The 20025-nt window shown below is 38.4% G+C and overlaps 1 protein-coding gene across 1 annotated transcript in view; it reads left to right on the forward strand.

The window, feature by feature from the left end:
* The first annotated feature begins 536 nt into the window (after window positions 1-536).
* LOC124409834 overlaps window positions 537-20025 on the forward strand; it is a 33106-nt gene continuing 13617 nt past the window's right edge. The window contains exon 1 of the mRNA XM_046887725.1: window positions 537-1149. Coding sequence (XP_046743681.1) covers window positions 567-1149 — 583 coding nt within the window. The 5' untranslated portion in view covers window positions 537-566. The remainder of the gene's footprint in view (window positions 1150-20025) is intronic.

Genomic DNA, 20025 nt, shown 5'->3' on the forward strand with positions numbered 1-20025 from the left:
GTAAATATTATCAACACTACCAAAACAGGTTTTATTTTTTTTTACTAAAAAAGAAGAAACATGTAACGACAATAACAACACACTTGAAATCCCGTGACGATAATGAATCGCTAAACACACAATTTGAATTCACACCGACTGTACTAGTCAATCGTCGAGCAGATGGAATAAGTAAAGTAGAAAACCAAAAAACACTACCATCGTGAAATCATTGTTATTGTTCTTCTCACTCAACATTGGATAATGTATGATTACGTTATTGCATAATTTTAGACACGGTTAAAATCGTAGGTATACGTGAACAGCCGCGACTACGAGACAGGAAAACCGAAGGCAACCAATATTTACATGATTATCCTCGGTAGAAACGAGGAAGTTTGCAGGTGAGCGGACAAGCTATAGTGTGCCGTTAAGCGAAGGGTGATTTAAACGGAGGTAAGAGAGGTGGAAAAGCAGAGGAATTAAGAAGGATAGGGGATAAGTGATTCCTAGAGCTGAGAATCGCGTATTCGGATACGTGAATAATAACAACAACAAAAACAAAAACAAAGACAAAAACAACAATAATGAAAGAACACTGCAGCGATTCGCCGTCAGAGATGTCGAAGGGAAAAGGCTCGTCGCTCAAGTCGCTAAAATCCCTGTTAAAAAAGCCCGGTCAGACTAAACCGAAGGGTCAAAAAAACCGCGTGGTGATAAACGAGAAGCTGAACGAATTCTTCGCCGCGGATTATATAATCCTTATCAAAGAAGAATGCTGCGCCGATTACGAGGAGGAATGCGACTGCTGTTGCCAGGAACACGAGATGATAAGGCTGGGTAACTGCAAGGAGTGCAGGGCCGAATTGAACCTTCAATTCGCAGGGAGCGGGCGTCCTCTCGACCCCGATGCTTCCGGGGGCCAGGAACAGGTGTTCGCCACCGCCGACGGCCTCGAGGATGTCGACGTGAGGATCGCCGCGATAGAAGGGCCCCCCAGGAGTCAGCAGATCCAAAAACAGCTACATCCGCAGCAGCAGGAAACCCTCAGTCCCCCCGAGGGATACAAGGACGTTTGCGACGAGGGAGAATCCGACGAGGTCGATCATCACCCAGTTCACCCCATTTGCGCCGAGTGTAATTACTACCATCAACAGACTGCGGAGACAGGTGAGGAAATTTTCTCTCACATAGCTAGCGTTCGTCCTCGTCCTCCTTAATTCTACTCCTGGGGCTAATGGCGGTTTATTTGGTGAACGGGGGGGGGTTTATTTCACGGGAAATTCTAAGCATCGTCGATCTCTCGATAGTTGGTTTTTTTTTTGTATTTTTTTTTATTTTGTCTTTGTTGCTATCTTGGTTAAGTATTGTTACACCATTGTTGCACTGAATGCCATGGTTTGGTCAATTTGTAGTTTTGAGAGTTTTAATAATTTTATGATTTTGAACTTAAGTTATCTGATTAGTATTGCGAAGAAGAAGCAAAGCATATTAATTAATATGTCTAGAACAATCGTGTTATTATATCATAATGTTGTAGAAATTAAACGTATATGTATACATATATTTGTAATAGATAATAGTATAAATTTGAATCTGTGAAAATTTATTTTATTCAAATTCAGAGCGTAGGTATACAGAGAATTCCTCTGCACAATTATTATACATCTTGACGAGTTCTTGGAGAACTTGGAAAATTTAACAGGCTTGAATATACGTTAACCTCACGAAAGATTGAAAAAAAAAAAAAAAAAAAAAAAAAAACTGCAGGGTGGTCATTCGTCTGAAAAAATCTGAAACATAGAGAAATAGGAAATTTTTTGGGAAATATCTACTTGGAATTGTCCTTAAAAATCTCGCGGAATACGATGTGCGATGCGATATTTAATTTTTTTTTTTTGTTTTTTGCGTTTTTAAATGAAAGATTGAAGTAAAAGGAAAAGAAAAAAAAAACTGTACCATGTTCCAAAATAACGACACCTCCCAACAATGCGTAATCGCATCGCAACGTTTACATCCGACTTTCGTTATCGTAAAAGAATTGAAAAAAATGAAACTCAACCACTTTAAAGTCACTATATATATAAATTTGCAAAATAATCCCCCCCCCCCCCCCCCGGCCAATGTTTCGTCACGTTAACGTTACCAACTTCAGCTTCATAGGCGAGAAACCATTGAACAAAAACATTAGCTCCCCCCTCCCCTAAACGTATAACCATATCACATACCCAGGGCCGGCAAGTTAGGAATTTCTGATTGGGGGGGGGGGGGGGGGGGGGGGGCATGTTTTTCGGTTTCAGTTTTATTTTGGGTCTTGGCGAAAGTAGCTCTCCTAATGGAATTTCGACTTATAAAATCATTCACACAATCATTCAATATAAGTTCATTTGTATTTAGGTTTTCTGTGATTTCTCGGTGAACCTAAATACAAATGAACTTGTGAATGATTTTATAAGTCAAAATTCCATAAGGAGAGCTACTTTCGCCATGACTAAATAAAAAATCTGAAAACGACGGTCCACCGTAACCGCACAGATATGACTCTCGTGTTCTAAATTTCAGCAAATTTTGTAGCATGGCCTGTAAAATTCAAGAAATTTTGGTTTGCAGTGATCGAATTCCGTGTGTGGAAAAACCACACACGGAACATTCCGAGAGTTTGGATGTCTCCACACCATCCACACAATAGTTGCCGGCCATGCACATACCTGCAGCGTGTAATATTTGTTATGCCCCGGATGGTTGTCGATTTGATCATCAGTGTATTGTGCGAGCTTTGGTCCTCGGGGGATGGCTGCACGGACACACATGCATTTATATATATTCACATATATATTATATGTGTCTGTGTCCGGCAGCATATGAGGAGCATTAGGTGCGCGCGTGGGAAACCCCGGTTGTGCAACGTGTATCGAATTAACGCTAGCATTGTCTTTAGCGATAGATGTATGTATGTACATGCATGTAGGTTCTTCTTCGTTTTACACCGCCCGGTATCGTCCACTTTTACCCCGACGACACTGCAGCCATACGGGAGGGTTGAACAAAGCTGCACCTTATATCCGTCATGCGGGACGACGCCCTCACTATCGTCCCTCTCCTTCCGTGACCGTCCTTACCTACCTGTAATCGAAAAACACGTGCGCGATGCATATAGAGAACTATACCTAAGAGTAGGTAGGTACTTACCGTTTTGTGTCGAAAGAAATTTGCCGAAAATACGTGGATTTGACCGGGATTCATCACCTGCGTTACTAATTTACGTCGAGTTTTCAGAGTAAAGCTGAAAGAGGAGGGAAATCGTTTTTTTTCTCCCCTCCGGGGACGAAATAAAGCCTCGTCTTCTTTTTATCCACCTCCCCCACCCCCCACCCCCCACCCCCCCCTTTTTTTTTATTCTCTCTATATTACATATACCTGTATATATATGTGTAGCCAGTTTCTTCCTTGCTGCAAAAATGTGCCAAAAATGTCTTTTCACATGCCAAGGCAATGTTTTACCCGTAAGACTTGCAACTAATCCTTTTCGGTCGGGGTTAGTCGTCTTAAAATTTTATATATAAATATATATATATATAGCGAGGTGAAATTTTCAGTTCATCTACGATGTTTCTTTTCCGGCATTTATCGTGTGCTATACATCTACGGGTTATAACGTTATATATTTTCGTCAAAGTATTTTACCGCGGTTAAGGAAGAAGATGGCGAAAAAGGACGGGGGGGCTTAGGAATTTCATTGCGGCACGACGCGGTAAGTGCCGAGCCAATTTCAAGAAAATTCTGACTAGGTTCGTGCACAGAAGTGCCTCACCTCCCACCATCCTCTTTCTCTCTTTCTCTCTCTCTCTCTCTTCTCTAACTAGAAGCAGCTTCATGTTTGAAATACGAGCTTGAGTTTGAGCCAAGTGCGTGAAACGCGAATGTAGGGATATATAATATATATATATATATGTAATGAATTTTTTTCTTCTTCCTTCACTAATCTTTGGTGAGTTATGCTGCATGTTCAACCGCGAACGCCATATCGAAACTTCTTTCTTGATACACCAAGCGCGTTATTTAATTATATATCTATGCATGTATAATACATACAACTTATACTCGATATATATTATATATATTTATGTATAATACGAATATAAAATTATACGTGTATGAATTCGATATGCAATACACATAACCGAGGCTTGAATCCCTCAGTTACACCTCCGGACTTACTTCGGACGCCAAAGCTAATAACAATTATTTGTATTAGTTCTAGAAAAAGAAATGTTACACTTCCAATTTATCCTCCCTATTACCATCGTCGAATTACACGAATAAATCTACCTTATACCTACCCTGTTATTTGTTTCGGGGTAGGTATACACATAATGGGAAGCCTGTGTATCGTATTCGCTGAAATTCGCGCGGTAATTTTGCGAGACGTGATTTTTCACACGCCTTTGCGGTGTAGGAACTATATACCTATATTATACCTATGGAAAGCAGAAAAGAGAAAGAAACGTTGGAACGAGCAGAAGCTAGAGTAAAATTAAATATCATTTATGCAAGGGATCATAAATAATTGTTAAATAAATTGAAGAAAATATTCAAATATAATATATATTTATAACAGATAATCATAAAATATTTATTTACATAATTATGATTCGTTAGTCATTTATTTATACAGATAAATAATTTATTTAATAACATATAAAATCGTTTATATGTATATAATACGTAAACGAAACTTCCATTATTTGTAGTCAGAATTTTGCACCCTCGAATTATGGTCTTGTGTACCTATCCTATAAAAAATTTCGACAGATTTACAATATGGCGATTCGCGAATGTCTTGCATCGTACACATGCGAATTCAACTAAATTGCCAGAACTACCGTCGCCATATCTACCCCCCACCACATCCCACTTTTTTTCTACTTTCTTCAGATTTTACATTATACTTGCGGTTTTCTATTCTCGTCGGCTGCCGCGCGCATCTCCCGTTTCTCTTCCGCCTCTCGCCCTCTCTCTCTCCCTCTCTCTTGATTTACCTCTCTCTCCAAGGACGCGTTTCACTCACCGTCTCCTCGCGAGTATTCTCCACTTCCTTTTCCTCTTCCTCTTCGAGGCCTCAGTCGATTCCCTCTTCTCCACTTCCGTCTAGAATCGTAACACGTTATTTAGAATTCGGTTGGTTAACATTTTGAGTCTAAGTGATAGGAATATTCTTACCATCTATTTTATATCCGTGTTTTTGTATATGTAGAGAAATTTTCAACGTATTTCTTTTTTTTTTTTTGCTTTTGTTGGAAGTATACTTATAGGTTTTCAATACACGAGAGTAATTATTGCGATATAATGTGAATTATTATTGTTAGAAAAAATCGTGAATATTGAATTACGAATCTGAAATCGAATTTTAAGAATTCAAGATGATGGATTCAATATGGCGGATGGAAATTTCAAACTTTATCGAATCCGGAGAAATAACTGTTCAGCGGTTTTTGGGAATTGTTGATTATAAATCTGAAATCAGTTTTTTAAAATTCACCATGGCGAATCCAATCAGCGACCCCGCAAACCCCGGAGTACAGTTTCGTGACCGTATTCGATCAAATCAAAAATTTTCGTCCACCACGTCGAATCCACCATCTTAAATTTTTGAAAGTTGATTTCAGATTCGTCGTCAGCGACAAACACAAAATACTCTTAAATTTAGGATGCAGTGAGTGAGAGAGAGAGAGAAACAAAAAAATTGGCATATCGAAAATCCTCAAATGACTATTTCGAAAAATTTCCTTACTTTTATAATATTCGATTACAATTTTTTTTCATCAATAAATTGAAGGACGGTGAACATTACTTTTACTCAAAAGGAAATTTTTTCTACATATGTTACATATATATCATCTGCATGATTTAACAAACTTTTTTAAGCAACTTGCAGAGAGCCTCAGGCAAATTTTTTCACAAACGGCTTACCATAATATGTCCGAGCTTGTCGCATCGTTTAAATTGAGACGCGTAACATTTAGGATTACGTTGTTACATAGCGTATAAAATATGGTAACCCGATTTGTCAGGATTTTAGGCAATACGAATATCCGGTTATAATTGCCTCGCCTACCGGCCATAACTTGGTGGGGGGGGGGGGGGGGGGGGGGGGTATTGCTGTCGGTTTTATAACATCTCAGTGATACCCATGTATATATTTATAGGAAGTTCATATCTGTGCGAGTGTAAAATGCAATTTGCTTTTGCAAATGATAACGGGAATTGGATCTTTTGTTTTTTTTTTTTATAACTTTAATGAACGACGAATGCGATATTATGTAAATTTGAAATAAATTAAGGTCAAGTTATTATACATTTGAAACGTGAGTTGCTGCAGGCGTGAAACGCGCGCTTCGAGGGAAAATTCAGATTGGTTTAAAGGGATTGTGGAATTAATAACATGTGGTATAGCATGTTAATGTTATATCTGCATATAGATTGCGTTTATACGTGGTCTAATATTAATCGAAACAATATTAGCTGTACGAATTAAATGAATTACTTTTTTTTGTTTTTTGAATCATTTTGATATTAAATATCAATTTTATAACACATCGCAACCACATTGATTGTGATTTAAAAATGAAAATATTGATCAGAATATTGAAAAAACAAGAAGGAAATCTGTGAAAAAGTAACTTTAGTTCGTGGAAAGTAGCATCGATGAGTTTATTACATTATTTTCGATTTTTGTAACTCCGATTTTCAAAGAGATCTTAATTCGCACAGCTTGAAAAAATGTAAATTTGACAAATACTTAGTGTAAGACTATCTGTATGATAAAATGAATGAATGGTATTGAATTTTGGCCAATCAATCGCAGTAAATTTTTCGTGCCAACCTTTATTTTTTTTCTCCTCGAGATGTATGATATACACAGAGAATGAAATAGCAGCGGTCCTCGTCTTCTGCAGCAACTGCTTATTCATCTTTCTTTATCTACAGGCCCGATGGCACACGATCATATTTTCAATTACTTCGCCTTGAACAGAAGCAAGGCCTCTGAAACAGAAACAGGCGGGATCGAGGGATCTGATGCTCGTCCATTACTCTCCTCTCGCGCGTTCATCCCCCACCCCCACCCCCACCCCCACCCCCACCCCCACCCCCACCTCCACCCTCACCGCCATCCCTAAATATCTGGCGTTTGTCTCGATCACCGAGAACCTTTCTTATCTAACGAGGGGCGCAAGGAAAAGATAAAGGAAAAGAGGAACAAGAGTTGAGAAGAACAGAAGGAAATAATAACAGAATAAAGCAGAAAATGCTGCGATCTGCACTGCGATGGTGGAGTTCGATAGCGTTTTAAAGATTTGCGGTATGTCGGTGTTGAAAAAACTGATAATCCTTGTCTATAAACCTATCGATGATACTGTTTATTGTTTAATATATAATAATAAATTTTAACCAAACTCTGCATTCCATCGAATTCCATTAGCGCACGTATACCTAACATTTTTTATTTATTTATCTCTTTTTTTTTTAACCCCGTACCGTACAAGTATTAGCTAACGCATTTTTTGCACATTTTTACGTAACGGTTTGCTTGGCTTGCCTGCTACTGTTTTTTAACGTTAGTTAACGATTTTTGAAAAGTTTATTGGCAAGTCGATTCATTATCTGGGAATGGCAGAAATGCCATTTAATATAGTCACATTCTGACATGCATGCAGTATTGCGTAACGAACAATCATAATCTATGGGTCGTGCCGCGGAATATTCATCTCCCCGTGTTTTTTTTTTTGTTTGTTTTTTTTTCATTTCCCTCAAAGTATGAAGTTTTTGCTCGATTTTTAATTTTTTACAAATATTTTGAAAAAAAATTCGTTCCATCAAACAAAGTTCTTCCAGGCTTCCCTATAAGTTATAATTGTATAATAAATGTTATTAAATTATATATCGTATATCCATATATATATGGACAAAAAATGTCACAAATATTTCCATCGATATTTGTGAAAATTTCGAAGTATCTTTATGTGTTGTGCTGGATGAAAAAAGGATTGTTTACCACTCACGAGTCATGCGTATAAGTTGCGTAACATATATATATATATATATATACACACATATACTCGTATTTCGTCCAGAGTAGCTATTTTATTTTTTCGTTGGACTTAATTGTTAATTAACGTCGGTGTTAACGCGGTTATAAATGTAACCTGCGTTATACGAAATGTATACGTCCGTGTTGACGTAATCGCGTAAAATTTATATCACGCATCGTCTGTTCGCACTAGTTTTATTAATAATATTAATAATCAACAAACACACACGCACACGCACACGTGTTATACCGATGAAAATTGCAGTTTATAATTAACAATTGAGGAAAATTCTTGAAGAAATAAAAATTAAACGACGAATGAAACTATCTCAACCCCGTAATTGCAGTTTCAATATCTAATGTTACATGTATAATTCATAAACAGCTTTTTATCGCTACAGACAAATTTTCGAGCAGCGCGAATATCGGAAATTATATGTTGCACGAACTGCTGTATATTACGTAATACAGGTCGGAGTTGAAACACGATTGTCACGTTGCACCTACTGTTATATGTAATCCTCTCATGCACGCGATCACTGCCGTATGTATGCAACAAGGTATTACGAACACTGTATTATCGAGCTGTAAGAACGACGACGCTAATTCCTGATGGGGCTTCGTATTATGTATAACGATATGTGTGTGTATATATATATTCCTTCGGGAAGTCCTTCCTCCTTTACTCGCCACACGGAAACCGCGTTTCGTTTCCCTACAAAGCGACGAAGAAGAACGTACGAAATAATAAAAAGGGAAATTAAAATCAGGATAAACCGTTTCTATTTGATTTAAAAACTGTTATAATAAGATTAGGAAAGAATATTTCGCTTCGTATTACAAAAAGATTTTCAGGGGGTGAAGGATCGGCGCGTTCTTAACTTATTACAATTATAGGTATATCTATATAAAAAAAATTTCTACAGCATAAGTAAAATGTAAATACGTGTATAATATAATAAAGTTTTAGGTTTATTTCGGCAGAGTGCATACGTGTAAGTAGGTATTAGATACGATATGGATTGAGTCGAGTTTTTGCATTGATCCGAGGCTAAATCCCGTATACCCAGGTAATATCGGCCTGCAGCCATGCCCTAGTCTAGCCTCCATGCCTCCATGCCTCCATGCCTCCATACGGTGTATAATCTATAACCTACTCCACCTCGCCGTCTCGCTTTACCTCGTTCGAAATATCGCCGAAAGTAAACCGCCTCGTAGTCGACAAAAAAGCCAGACGAGCTCTTGCCCGAAACTCGAGACGTTACGGTAGGTGTGGGTATGAAAGAGTCCAGGTCCAGCCACTAGCTTGTAAGTATCCTCGTCTATGGCTTATTTCCTCCGGCTGACTGTTACAACGCGCCCATCTATATATAGATATATATTAGACTGTATCGAAAAAATTGACAATTTTTTTTTTTTTAATGGTATACTGAAAATATTGTTCAAGATGACGAAAAAGAAATACCATAAAAATTTCAGATTTTAATATTGATGTATTTAGATGTGCCTCATCGCGATTTTCTACTTTCCATAAGAATAACATGGCAAAAATGGTTCTTGCTCCCTGCGATTTTTATAACTAGATAACGACGCGTCGTACAGAAAATTCATAAACATGTTTTTGTAGGAAATTGAACGTTCTACAAAAAAGGTCTTATGTCATTTTACGATAAGTCTACTTCTTCAAAAGTTATTTGAGGTCCTTTGCTGATGTTTGACCTCAAATAACTTTTGAAGAAGTAGACTTATCGTAAAATGACAAGAGACCTTTTTTGTAGAACGTTCAATTTCCTACAGAAACATGTTTTTGAATTTTCTGTACGACGCGTCGTTATCTAGTTATGAAAATCGCAAGGAGCAAAAACCATTTTTGCCATGTTATTCTTATGGAAAGTAGAAAATCGCGATGAGGCACCTCTAAATATCAATATTAAAATCTGAAATTTTTACGGTATTTCTTTTTCGTCATCTTGAACAATATTTTCAGTATACCATTAAAAAAAAAAATAGTCAATTTTTTTGATACAGTCTAATATATATATTTATGGTATCTGTTTCCTTTTTGTACATAATTTTTATATAAATGTATATATTATACACACACACACACACATGCATGTAAATTATTGTATATGAAAACGTAACCTCGAAAGGAATATATATTCAATGAAGGTCAATAGACTTTTCGACCGTATGAAATTGACACCGATCTTTGGTTAAAAGTTTTGCGTGTAATCGAGTATTGAATGTCGGTCCGGTAGAATATAATGGGGTGTTTTTTTTTTCAATTTATTCAAAATTTTTTTAAAGGTACGTACACGTAAGGAAATATTGACGGAACGTGTCGCGAATTTTATGTGAATTTACATACAGCTAAATGTAATGGTTTTGTTAGGTGAAGGTATGATACGCCATTTTTATCATATTTTTAGTTTAACATGCGCCGAGGCACTGGAAACAAATGATCAGTTTTGATCAGACTTACGTAGAAAAATTCTTTGTAAAGAGAGGAAACGATTTTAGTTCAAAGCGAATTTGACGAGCGTATACATATATACATGTGTGTATAGGAAGGTTATTCGGTTTGTGAGATATGGGTACAAGTCAATTTCATATAATAATGTTCCAATGAATCGTAATGAGCAAAAGAAAACAGAACAAAAAGATCAGCAGGAGCAAATCCTTTTTTCAAAAACAAAAAGGATTGAAAAATTCTTACGCTGGATATTTTTATTGGACTGCATAAGAAAGTTTCGCGCTCTTATATTAATTAAGCGTCTGAAATCGTTCGAATTTCTTTTTCTTTTCTCTTCATTTAATTCACAATTTGCTTGTACATCCCTCCAAAAAAAAAAAAAAAAACAAAACCTTCATCTACTATTATCTTATGACTCGGTTCAAAAAACCTTTTGTTTTTTCACAAAGAATTCACTGCGTATGAAAATTTTTTGAAAATTTGTCATGCAAAGCTGTATTCTCGACTGTTATTATAGGTATAGGTAGAGGTAGTGATAGTCTCGCTATTCGAGCGATTGCCTGATAAAAGTATCTTCTTTTTTTTATTATTATTACTATTGTAATAATTATTTTTTGTTTTTTTTTTTTTTTTTTGACCGAGACATTCTGTAAACCGTTCTGTTGCCATTTCTCTCTCTAGATTTTTTTCGTTATCGTACGACGTACTAAAAGAGAGGAAATAAAATAAAAAAATCTTGCGGGTCACGGTCAGGTCGGAATGGCCTGGAACGTCCCATATAAACTGTCATAATGTCGCGGCATCGCGCACGTAAATTCCGCACTTCTCGAAGCCTTGAGAAAGACAGACAGAGAGAGAGCGAGTCTCCGCAAGGCGTGAGCAGATCCTCTCTCTTTCTCTCTCTCTCTCTCTCTCTCTCTCTCTCCCTCCCCCTCTCTCTCTCCAATCGGATATTTCTCACGCACGCACTCGCTATAGCGGTTTAGTTCGCAAGCTCGCGCTTGCGCTACAATATTGAACTTGAAAGCCGTGTCCGAGAGGCGCGACCGCCTCTCCTACTCGCGGCAGCTTCTTCTTCTCGCCCAGTTCAAATCCTCCCCCTCTCCCTCTCCCTCTCCCCCACCCCCATCCCCCACCGCCTCCCCACCTTTCCGCTCATCCTCTCGATCCTCTCTCAGCCTGTTTGTTAGTAAGTATCCCCGGATGAATGGACGGACCGACGGGTTCGTATTCTTACAAGTCCCCCGTGCGCCGGTCCACTTTTCGTACTCGCGAGTCGATATAGCCTTCCCTCGATTACTATAACCTTTCTCAACGTACAGTGGCCCCGGTACTCCTCCCCCCCCCCCTCCCCTCCCCCCCATCTCCTATCCTTCGTCGTATGCCTGCCAGAAAGGCTTGCTTCGACGCAAGCGGGAGGGGGGCGGGGGGCGGGGGGTCGTCAAATAATGGAGGGAACGGAGTTTCTGTAATACGAGAATCAAATTTTGCTTCGACTTTTGGTGAAGTTTGTTATTTGTAAGAGAGAGATACAGGATATTAAATTCGAGAGCTGTTGTGTAATTGAATCTGGATTCGATAGAGAGCATAGTTAATTATAGATGAAAATTTTAATATTTAATTTGGCAAAATTTGAGAAAATTTTGTAAATCGTGTTTTTGAAACTATAAGATGCAATCTCGGGTAATGATGATATCGATGTTTAAACTTGAATGATAGAAATTTATGTTTGATATTTGAAAAATGAAAAGGTTCGAGATATATACGTTATAGATTATATTTGAAATGGTACCAAATATCGAATGCCTGTTATTGCATTGGTAAATGTTTTATATTGGGTTCACCAATGAATTCGCTAGTAGGTTTTTACTATGATAGACCGTAGTTAAAACCGAGCACGATCTTTTTGGTAGGCTAATATTTCGATGCTTTTTAATATTCGTGCGATTAGATATAATTTATAATACGGTTTTAGCCTATTCCCGATGATGTGCTTTCAATTCAAAGCTCGGTTTGTGGTCAGACGCATGTTGGCGTTGTATTATATAACACATATCACGGATCTTAAGATTATCCAGATTTCAAAGGCCTGAGACCTGGGGAATTGCTCACTTGATTCGTGTATATCTAACAATTAGAGCTCAGAAAGACGACTGAGAATCGTATAATAATAATGAAGATGATAACAAAAACAACAACAATAACAACAATCATGAACTTTGTTGTAGAGAATCAAATGTGTAGAATACAAATTATTTATCATTATACGTTATAATAAAATTGTATAATCTGCATGAGGATTTCAACTAATGTGAAAAATGTGTTGTTATTTTGTTGTGATTCTACATTTACACTAGTATTAATTTTATTTTTTACATACTTTTTCAACTACATAACAAAACAACAATACTGTTATTGATACAGACTGTGAAAAAATTACATAGGATGTAGAAGAAAATGGGTAAAAGGAAAAAAAAATTAATTATTAACATGCGCAACGCGGATTAAAAATAATTTTTAACGACGGGGAAAAAAGTTTATCTCTCAATTTTGCGAACGCGATATACGATATCGACGAATACTGAAGCTTGACGTTTACCGATAACGAACTAGCGTATTAAATTATTACGTAGGTACGTACGTTATACGCAATTATGGAATCCGTTGCATAAATTCTCGGAGTTCCTGGCAGCTTCAAAGCTTAAATTATGCGATGCAGGTTAAAGTAGGTAAAATTGACGAATCGATTTTCTCGAGTTTCAAAGCTGTATGCGGAATTCCACCTTCGGCGAATCATAAGCGAGACGTTCGAATCGTTATTACCATCGCGTTCCCGGTATGTAGAGGAGGCATGTGATACGTGAAATTTTTTTCATGAATTTGCGTGACAAGGATAATTCGAAGTTACAGGTATAAGAGTTTCGGGCGAAAAAAAAATGTACTTTTTACTTCCGCGTATTACTATAGCTCTGTAATATAATCGTTTGCCTTTCTAAATATTACCTACATATTTACAATCTTGACATCGTAACGATAACGCTGCGATGTATCGACTTAAAATGAACCGTAAATACAACCTTTCAAGAATACATGTATCGGCTCCCTTCCTGTTGCAGAACCTCGGTAGGCGGTTACAATAAAGACCGTAGCCGTGGGTGGCTAAATTGAAGTTCGATAAAATAGGGATATTGAGCAGGAAATTCGAATTTCATATTTATGGAACCTCTATTACAGTACCCACGTAAAAGAAAATCCAGAACATCGGTGTGTGTGTGTGAGATTCCATACAGAAACTTAAATGGCTTTGCGATTTTCCATGCTACATCATATATGCACACGTTGCAGCTACATATATGTATAGGAATAGTCAGCTGTAGATCGTTTGGTGTAAATCTCGTCTGTTTTACTTGATGGTTATAGAATTAATTAGCGACCGAGGCTTTGATGCCTTCTCGGTAAAGGTATAAATTAATCTTCCAACGTTCATGCCGGGGGCTGAATGGCTGAATGGCTTGAGTATTCTGTCACTGCTTTTGGAATTCAGTCTATACTCACACGTGAACGTGTAATCTTCATCACACACATGCGTGTATGCACCCTGGATAATTTCTGATCCTTGACGACGGCTTGATTTTCGGTAGTAGGTGTCGGAGTAGGGTTTGAAATATTTTTGTATTATTCTTGTCAACTTGAAATGATTTTTCAAGGTGCAACATATTTGCAAGAATTATAAAACGATGTTCCAGATACGAGTTACTGTGTATAACCATCGAGCAAAAATTTCTTAATCGTTGCTTTTATAAACAAATATATGAGGCATTCCATCCCAAACTGACTCATGTCTGGTTCTCACCATCGTCGAGTTTTTTTCTCTCTTTAAATATGGTGCAGAGTGTACGCAAGAAGAAAATCTTTCACCGATTTTTATTGCTCCCAAAAACACGAGAACACAATTATCGAATCAATGGCCTCGAACGTTTGCCTTCAAATTTTTTCATCAATTCTTTGTTAAGAAAGGAATATTTTGAAGAATATTTATAATTACGAACCCGTGATTCAAAAATCTAGAACTCGGTGAAACATGATCTTTTTCTACGTTTTAAATGTCATTCTTGAACATAAAAAAATCCCCGATGCTAAGGGTTAGACGTACATCGGTTTGGGGGTAGAATGCCTCATATACATCCTATAGGTATTCCAAACTGACGCATTTACGTATCGTTACATAATGAATCGTTCGACGATTCGGCGAGAGCAACGCAAAAATCTATGTTTAGAATCTTCGTTTGCGTTTTATTCCAAGAGAACCGAAGAGAACTCGGTTATACTGATCGGTTCAATATTTGAAATAGTTACACGGTTTTAAAGGTGGTTTTCCATGCAAGTAGAGCCTGCGGGCACTTGTCTTTGGTATATGCATTGTATGTATAATACAAATGTACAATATACATACATATACATGTCAATGCTATGGCATACTCGAGAGAAGAGAACTCAGAGGACGACTGTAAGGTACTGCAAATCCGATTTTACAGAGAACGATCGATTCCACTTGCTGCAGCAACTCCTCGAGGTACTATTGTGGATATGTACAATACAATACTTGCTTGCTGCTGTCGTTGTTGTTGTCGATGTCGCAGCAACAGCAGCAGCAGAGAAGTGAAAGCCAACTGGTATCGACGAATTTGGACGCAGGTATTCCACACAGTTACCTAGCGAATATATAGTTTTTGCCGCAACGTTGTGCAAACGAGGGTTCAATTTATACATTCTACATGTAGGTATACGCTTTTTGCACTACATCGCATTGCAGTTTTTACGATAACGAATTACCTACACAGGCCAACGAAAAGTGAAAAAAATATAACTTTTTTCTTGATTTTATATTTAATCGAATAAATGTTGATTATAGACATTGAACAATAAGCTAAATCTTCATTCGTAACTTATAAAAGCTTGATTTTCTACTTTTTGATTTTTTTTCTCGTTACGGTATAATTTTATAGACAAAAAAAAATAAGTTTCCGAAAGTTTCAGTTCAAAATTTGAATTTTGAAAGGTCGCTCATAATTTATTTCAATTTTTTGGTGCATTTCTTTAGATTTTTCCAAGCGACCTTTTAATATTCATATTAAAATTTCATAAATTTTCTTTCTTTAATTTAGTAAGAAAGAATCGATAACAATACACCACGACATGAATTAAAAATGAAACAAAACACTGAAAATATAATTTTTTTAATTTAATTTTTTGACGATTTTTGACATTTAAAAAAATTTGGAGCGGCCTCTTGAAATTTTTTTTTTTGCGCTGTTCTTTGGAGTGGGCTCTTAAAACATCAAAAACTAACATTTTGTCACACGAGACTCAAAAAAAAATAGTCGGTTTTTTTGCGCCACTCTAGTGTTCATGTGCAAGTAATGCGTGCGATTTACTTTTTGCTGCATTTAAACTGTACGTATATGATCAACACGACTCGTCGAAGCTTTGGTTCAACTTTCGACGAAGTGATTCAGTGCGGAGTCTGATCGAAACTCAGTTTCTATTTTTAACTCTCTATACTTTATTCTTTGGGAATTTTCGCGGCCGCACAAAGAATGGATCTTTGCACTTCACTCTGAACCGAGTCAAGTTCATTCCGCATGATATGATATACATACCTTATCCCAACGATATGAGCTGCAGCGTGTATGTATGTATCCATATTCTAATTCCGTCAGAGTCGTTCACCTTTCTACTGTAGCAATAGCAGCAGGCAGAGCGGTTTGAAATTTTCCCCAAAGTTGAACCGCAGCTGCGAAAATACCACTGTATGTTGTATCTACGTGTCGTATACACCCGTCGCGTCGCGTCGTCGCAGGATCGCCACCGTGCATATATGAGCCAGTCGCAACCGCGTACCTACCAACAACTTTCCGAGGCTCTTGAAAACGTAATTAAACACCCGCGAGCACCAACACCGTGGCAAAGCAATTGTACTGCAAAATTGTTGTGTGTTATATATATATACCTACGTAGGTACTACGTGCGCGTTGCGTGGAATTGGGTTTTCACATGATGTAACCAGACACAAGAATCACGATTGACGCGCGTACAATTTAATTTACACTTTTATTATCAAATTAATTGTATATATTAGTCGAAGCTTGCTTCTAATTTTATCATACTATGTAACACTTATAATATTATAAGAGACGATACATTTAATTTGGTACACATATATAAACGCGAGACTGAAGCTAGAAGCCAAACATTCTAATGTTCATTCGAATAAGGTACTATACAGAAGTCCAAAATTCAAAATTTTCGTGAAATACCTTGAACTTTCGATACTTTTATATATATATACGTATAAAACTGAAGTGCATTTTTCTATTTCGAAAAAGTTTAACACGTTTTGCTGCTAGCTTTAGCTTCATCATCATATATAACCACGCCTACAACACATCGGTAACACTTACAGATAACGATATTTTATACAACATATAAAACGCGCAAGGCATGATTATTTAAACAATGACAAGAAAGGTATAACGTATACCTATTACGCGATATTAATTTTAAAGTTGAAGCTTATAGGGTCAATGATCACTCTATTATTATAAAGCTTCTGATCGTGGACAAGTCAATCCAGCACACCTTGATTTGGTTTCGAACATCGCCTCTCTGTCTAGTGATGATGATGGTGTCCCTTGAAGTGGTGTTGGCTATGATGGTGACCGTGGCCACCGTATCCGTAGCCATGGCCGAACCCTGGACTCCCAAATCCGTGACCATAGCCGGCTGCTCCACCGCCATATCCAGGCGCGTATCCAGCTCCAAAATCTCCCCCGTAGAACGGTGCGTAGTGAACGGGGACCGGGAAGGCCACCGGATGTGGAACCGGAACTGGCACTGGAACCGGCCGGTTCACGGTCACCGGGAAAGGGATGTGGCGGTGGACCACAACCGGGACGGGAACCGGGACCGGAACCGGCTTTGCGACTGGGACGTGTCGTGTTATGGGAACAGGAACGGGAACTGCAACCGGTTGCGGAACCGTGTAGAACGAGCCATCACCGTAGCCACCATAGCCACCGTATCCACCATAGGCACCATAGCCACCATAACCGTAGCCGCTACCGTATCCCGAATATCCTCCTGGTCTGTGAACGCCGTGACCTCCATGATGCCCGAGTCCCGGTCCCGGGTAGTAGACGCCTCGTTTGGTCGGTTTCAGGGATGAAGATCCGGAGCTTTCGTCGGTGATTGAACTTGGATTGGTTGGTTCTCCGCTGCTGTCTTCACCACGATCCGGTCCAGATTCGGTTGCAACATCCTCGATTTCACTGGGGCTTGATTTAACACCCAGGCAAAGGGATACCAGTAGAATGACCTGAAATTAGAGAGAAAAAAAGGAAATCAGAGGGAATGTTTACCTCGAGCTTTTCTATTCCCTTGTTGTTCTTAGAGTTAATTGAAAATCTCATCCACGAAAAGCGGATGCTCAAGATAAGCTTTGTTCAGGGTATATATAGGTATGATCGTCGTCCGCAGCCAGCATGCTTTGCAGGGATTACACCTATCAGAAGCAAAAAAAAAGGGCCAGTAATTTCAGCTTGTTCTACTCGCCCGACCGTATAATTTTCGATACTATTACACACTGTTCTACGTATGGATTCCTGTTTTTCGTTCACTCACGCTGAGAGCAAACCAACTCCTTTAGAAGGTTACAATCGATAAACGATCGTCAACGAATCTGTTATAAGGAATTCTTGAATAACTGAGAACCAAATACGTGTAACAATATATTATATTGCGACTTTTGGTTTGCGGTTTCATCAATTTTCTCTACTGCGCATTGAACCGTGTCGCAACTGATCCGCCGATCGGCTCTGTACTCATTGATGCAGTGAGAGTGTTTAACTTTGTGGAAAGCGTCAAGTAACGTCGATTATTGCAACGTGCAGCCTACCTTGACGCCGGAATAGCGAGCACAAGTCACCGGTTCTGAGCTCACCGCGCCCATTTGTATTACCTGCCATTTGGCCGAGTCTCGGTAATAAAAGGTCCCTCAAACACTTATGTACATGCAAACGGTGTGAAATATTACAATCAACATCCCCCCCCTTATCCATCCATCCATCCAGCCATCTACTCAACTCAACTTGGCACATGTGTATGAGAACAAAGCAGGATGTATTGAAACACACGCCGTTAACCCATAGTCTATAGACGCCTATAGTTTGTCTATAAGGTGCTTCGTGCTTCATCTTGTATGCTGATATCGTAGCTGTTTACCATTACTTGATTGTATTGAAAAATCTCTGTATTCCTTTGCGGTAATAAACTATTGGCTCCGGGCAAGGGATAGTATGGATAGATACGATTTGGTAGAAAATAATTATATTGAAGTTGGTGAGGTTGTCGTAACGATTCATGCTGAGGAATGGAGTGTTTTGTCGACATTTTGGAATTTTATGGTATTCAGGAAATCGTGGTATAACAAAACACACTTATGTTTCGAATTAGCGAGATTTTTTTCATCATGGATGATGAAAATGCACGGTTGTCAGAATGTTTTTTTAAATTACAAGGCTGAAGTTAGTTACGTTAACGTAACGAATCGTCTGGGATAAAATCGTTACTCTGCAATATCTGAATGACTTTCAAAGAGTTCGATGTTTAAAATATGATATGTTTTGGTTATTGGGGGTTATCAAATTTCAGACGATCCTGTAGTTTCAAAGTAACGATTTCTCCGAAACATACTTACAAATCGTTACAGTAACGTTACTAACTTCATCCTCACTTTTACTTCACTCGTGAACTATACAGAACTTGTGACTCAGCTACTTTAGAACTATTTCATCCATCCACTATTTGTACAGCTTTAAGGTGTTCGAAATTGGCAATATTTAACCCCGTCTGGCGAAGTAGGTATCCAAAGGTATGCACGATGCATATATGGATGTAAAACTCGGGTGGGTGGCGTAGACGTGTAACGTGCGGATCGAGTGGGATGTATAAAACAGCGTTTTCAAACTTTATGTACCACTGACTTTGCACAATACGAAAACTGCCGACCCGGCCGCACACACGTAGGTGGGTACACACAACCCGTCCAGATTCCACGCAGCACGGAGAAGCCAGAACAGCTTTTTTGCTTATACTGCCGCTTCCAGCCCGGTAAAGGAGGATAAAAAACAGTGAAAAGCAGAAAAAGCAATCTTGAACTCGGCGGATTTTCGTCGGTTTAGTTCGTTTATTCTATTGTACTCACAGCGTTGATTCGTAGGAACTTCATGTCGGTGCGGTTATCGCGAAGACGGCTGTCGTCGCAATTCAAAGATTCTACTCCGGTGCTGGCCTATTTATCCTAGGAATCAGATCGGCAATTCCTTCCCCTCATGGGGCGTCTCGGGGCGGTGATTCCGACGGCCTTTCTCTCCTAATTAGTCCTTTCCCTACTTCCTTCCAGGTTCGGAATTTTGTCATTTCC

This window comes from Diprion similis, chromosome 8 (assembly GCF_021155765.1).
Source record: "Diprion similis isolate iyDipSimi1 chromosome 8, iyDipSimi1.1, whole genome shotgun sequence".
Lineage (NCBI taxonomy): Eukaryota > Metazoa > Arthropoda > Insecta > Hymenoptera > Diprionidae > Diprion > Diprion similis.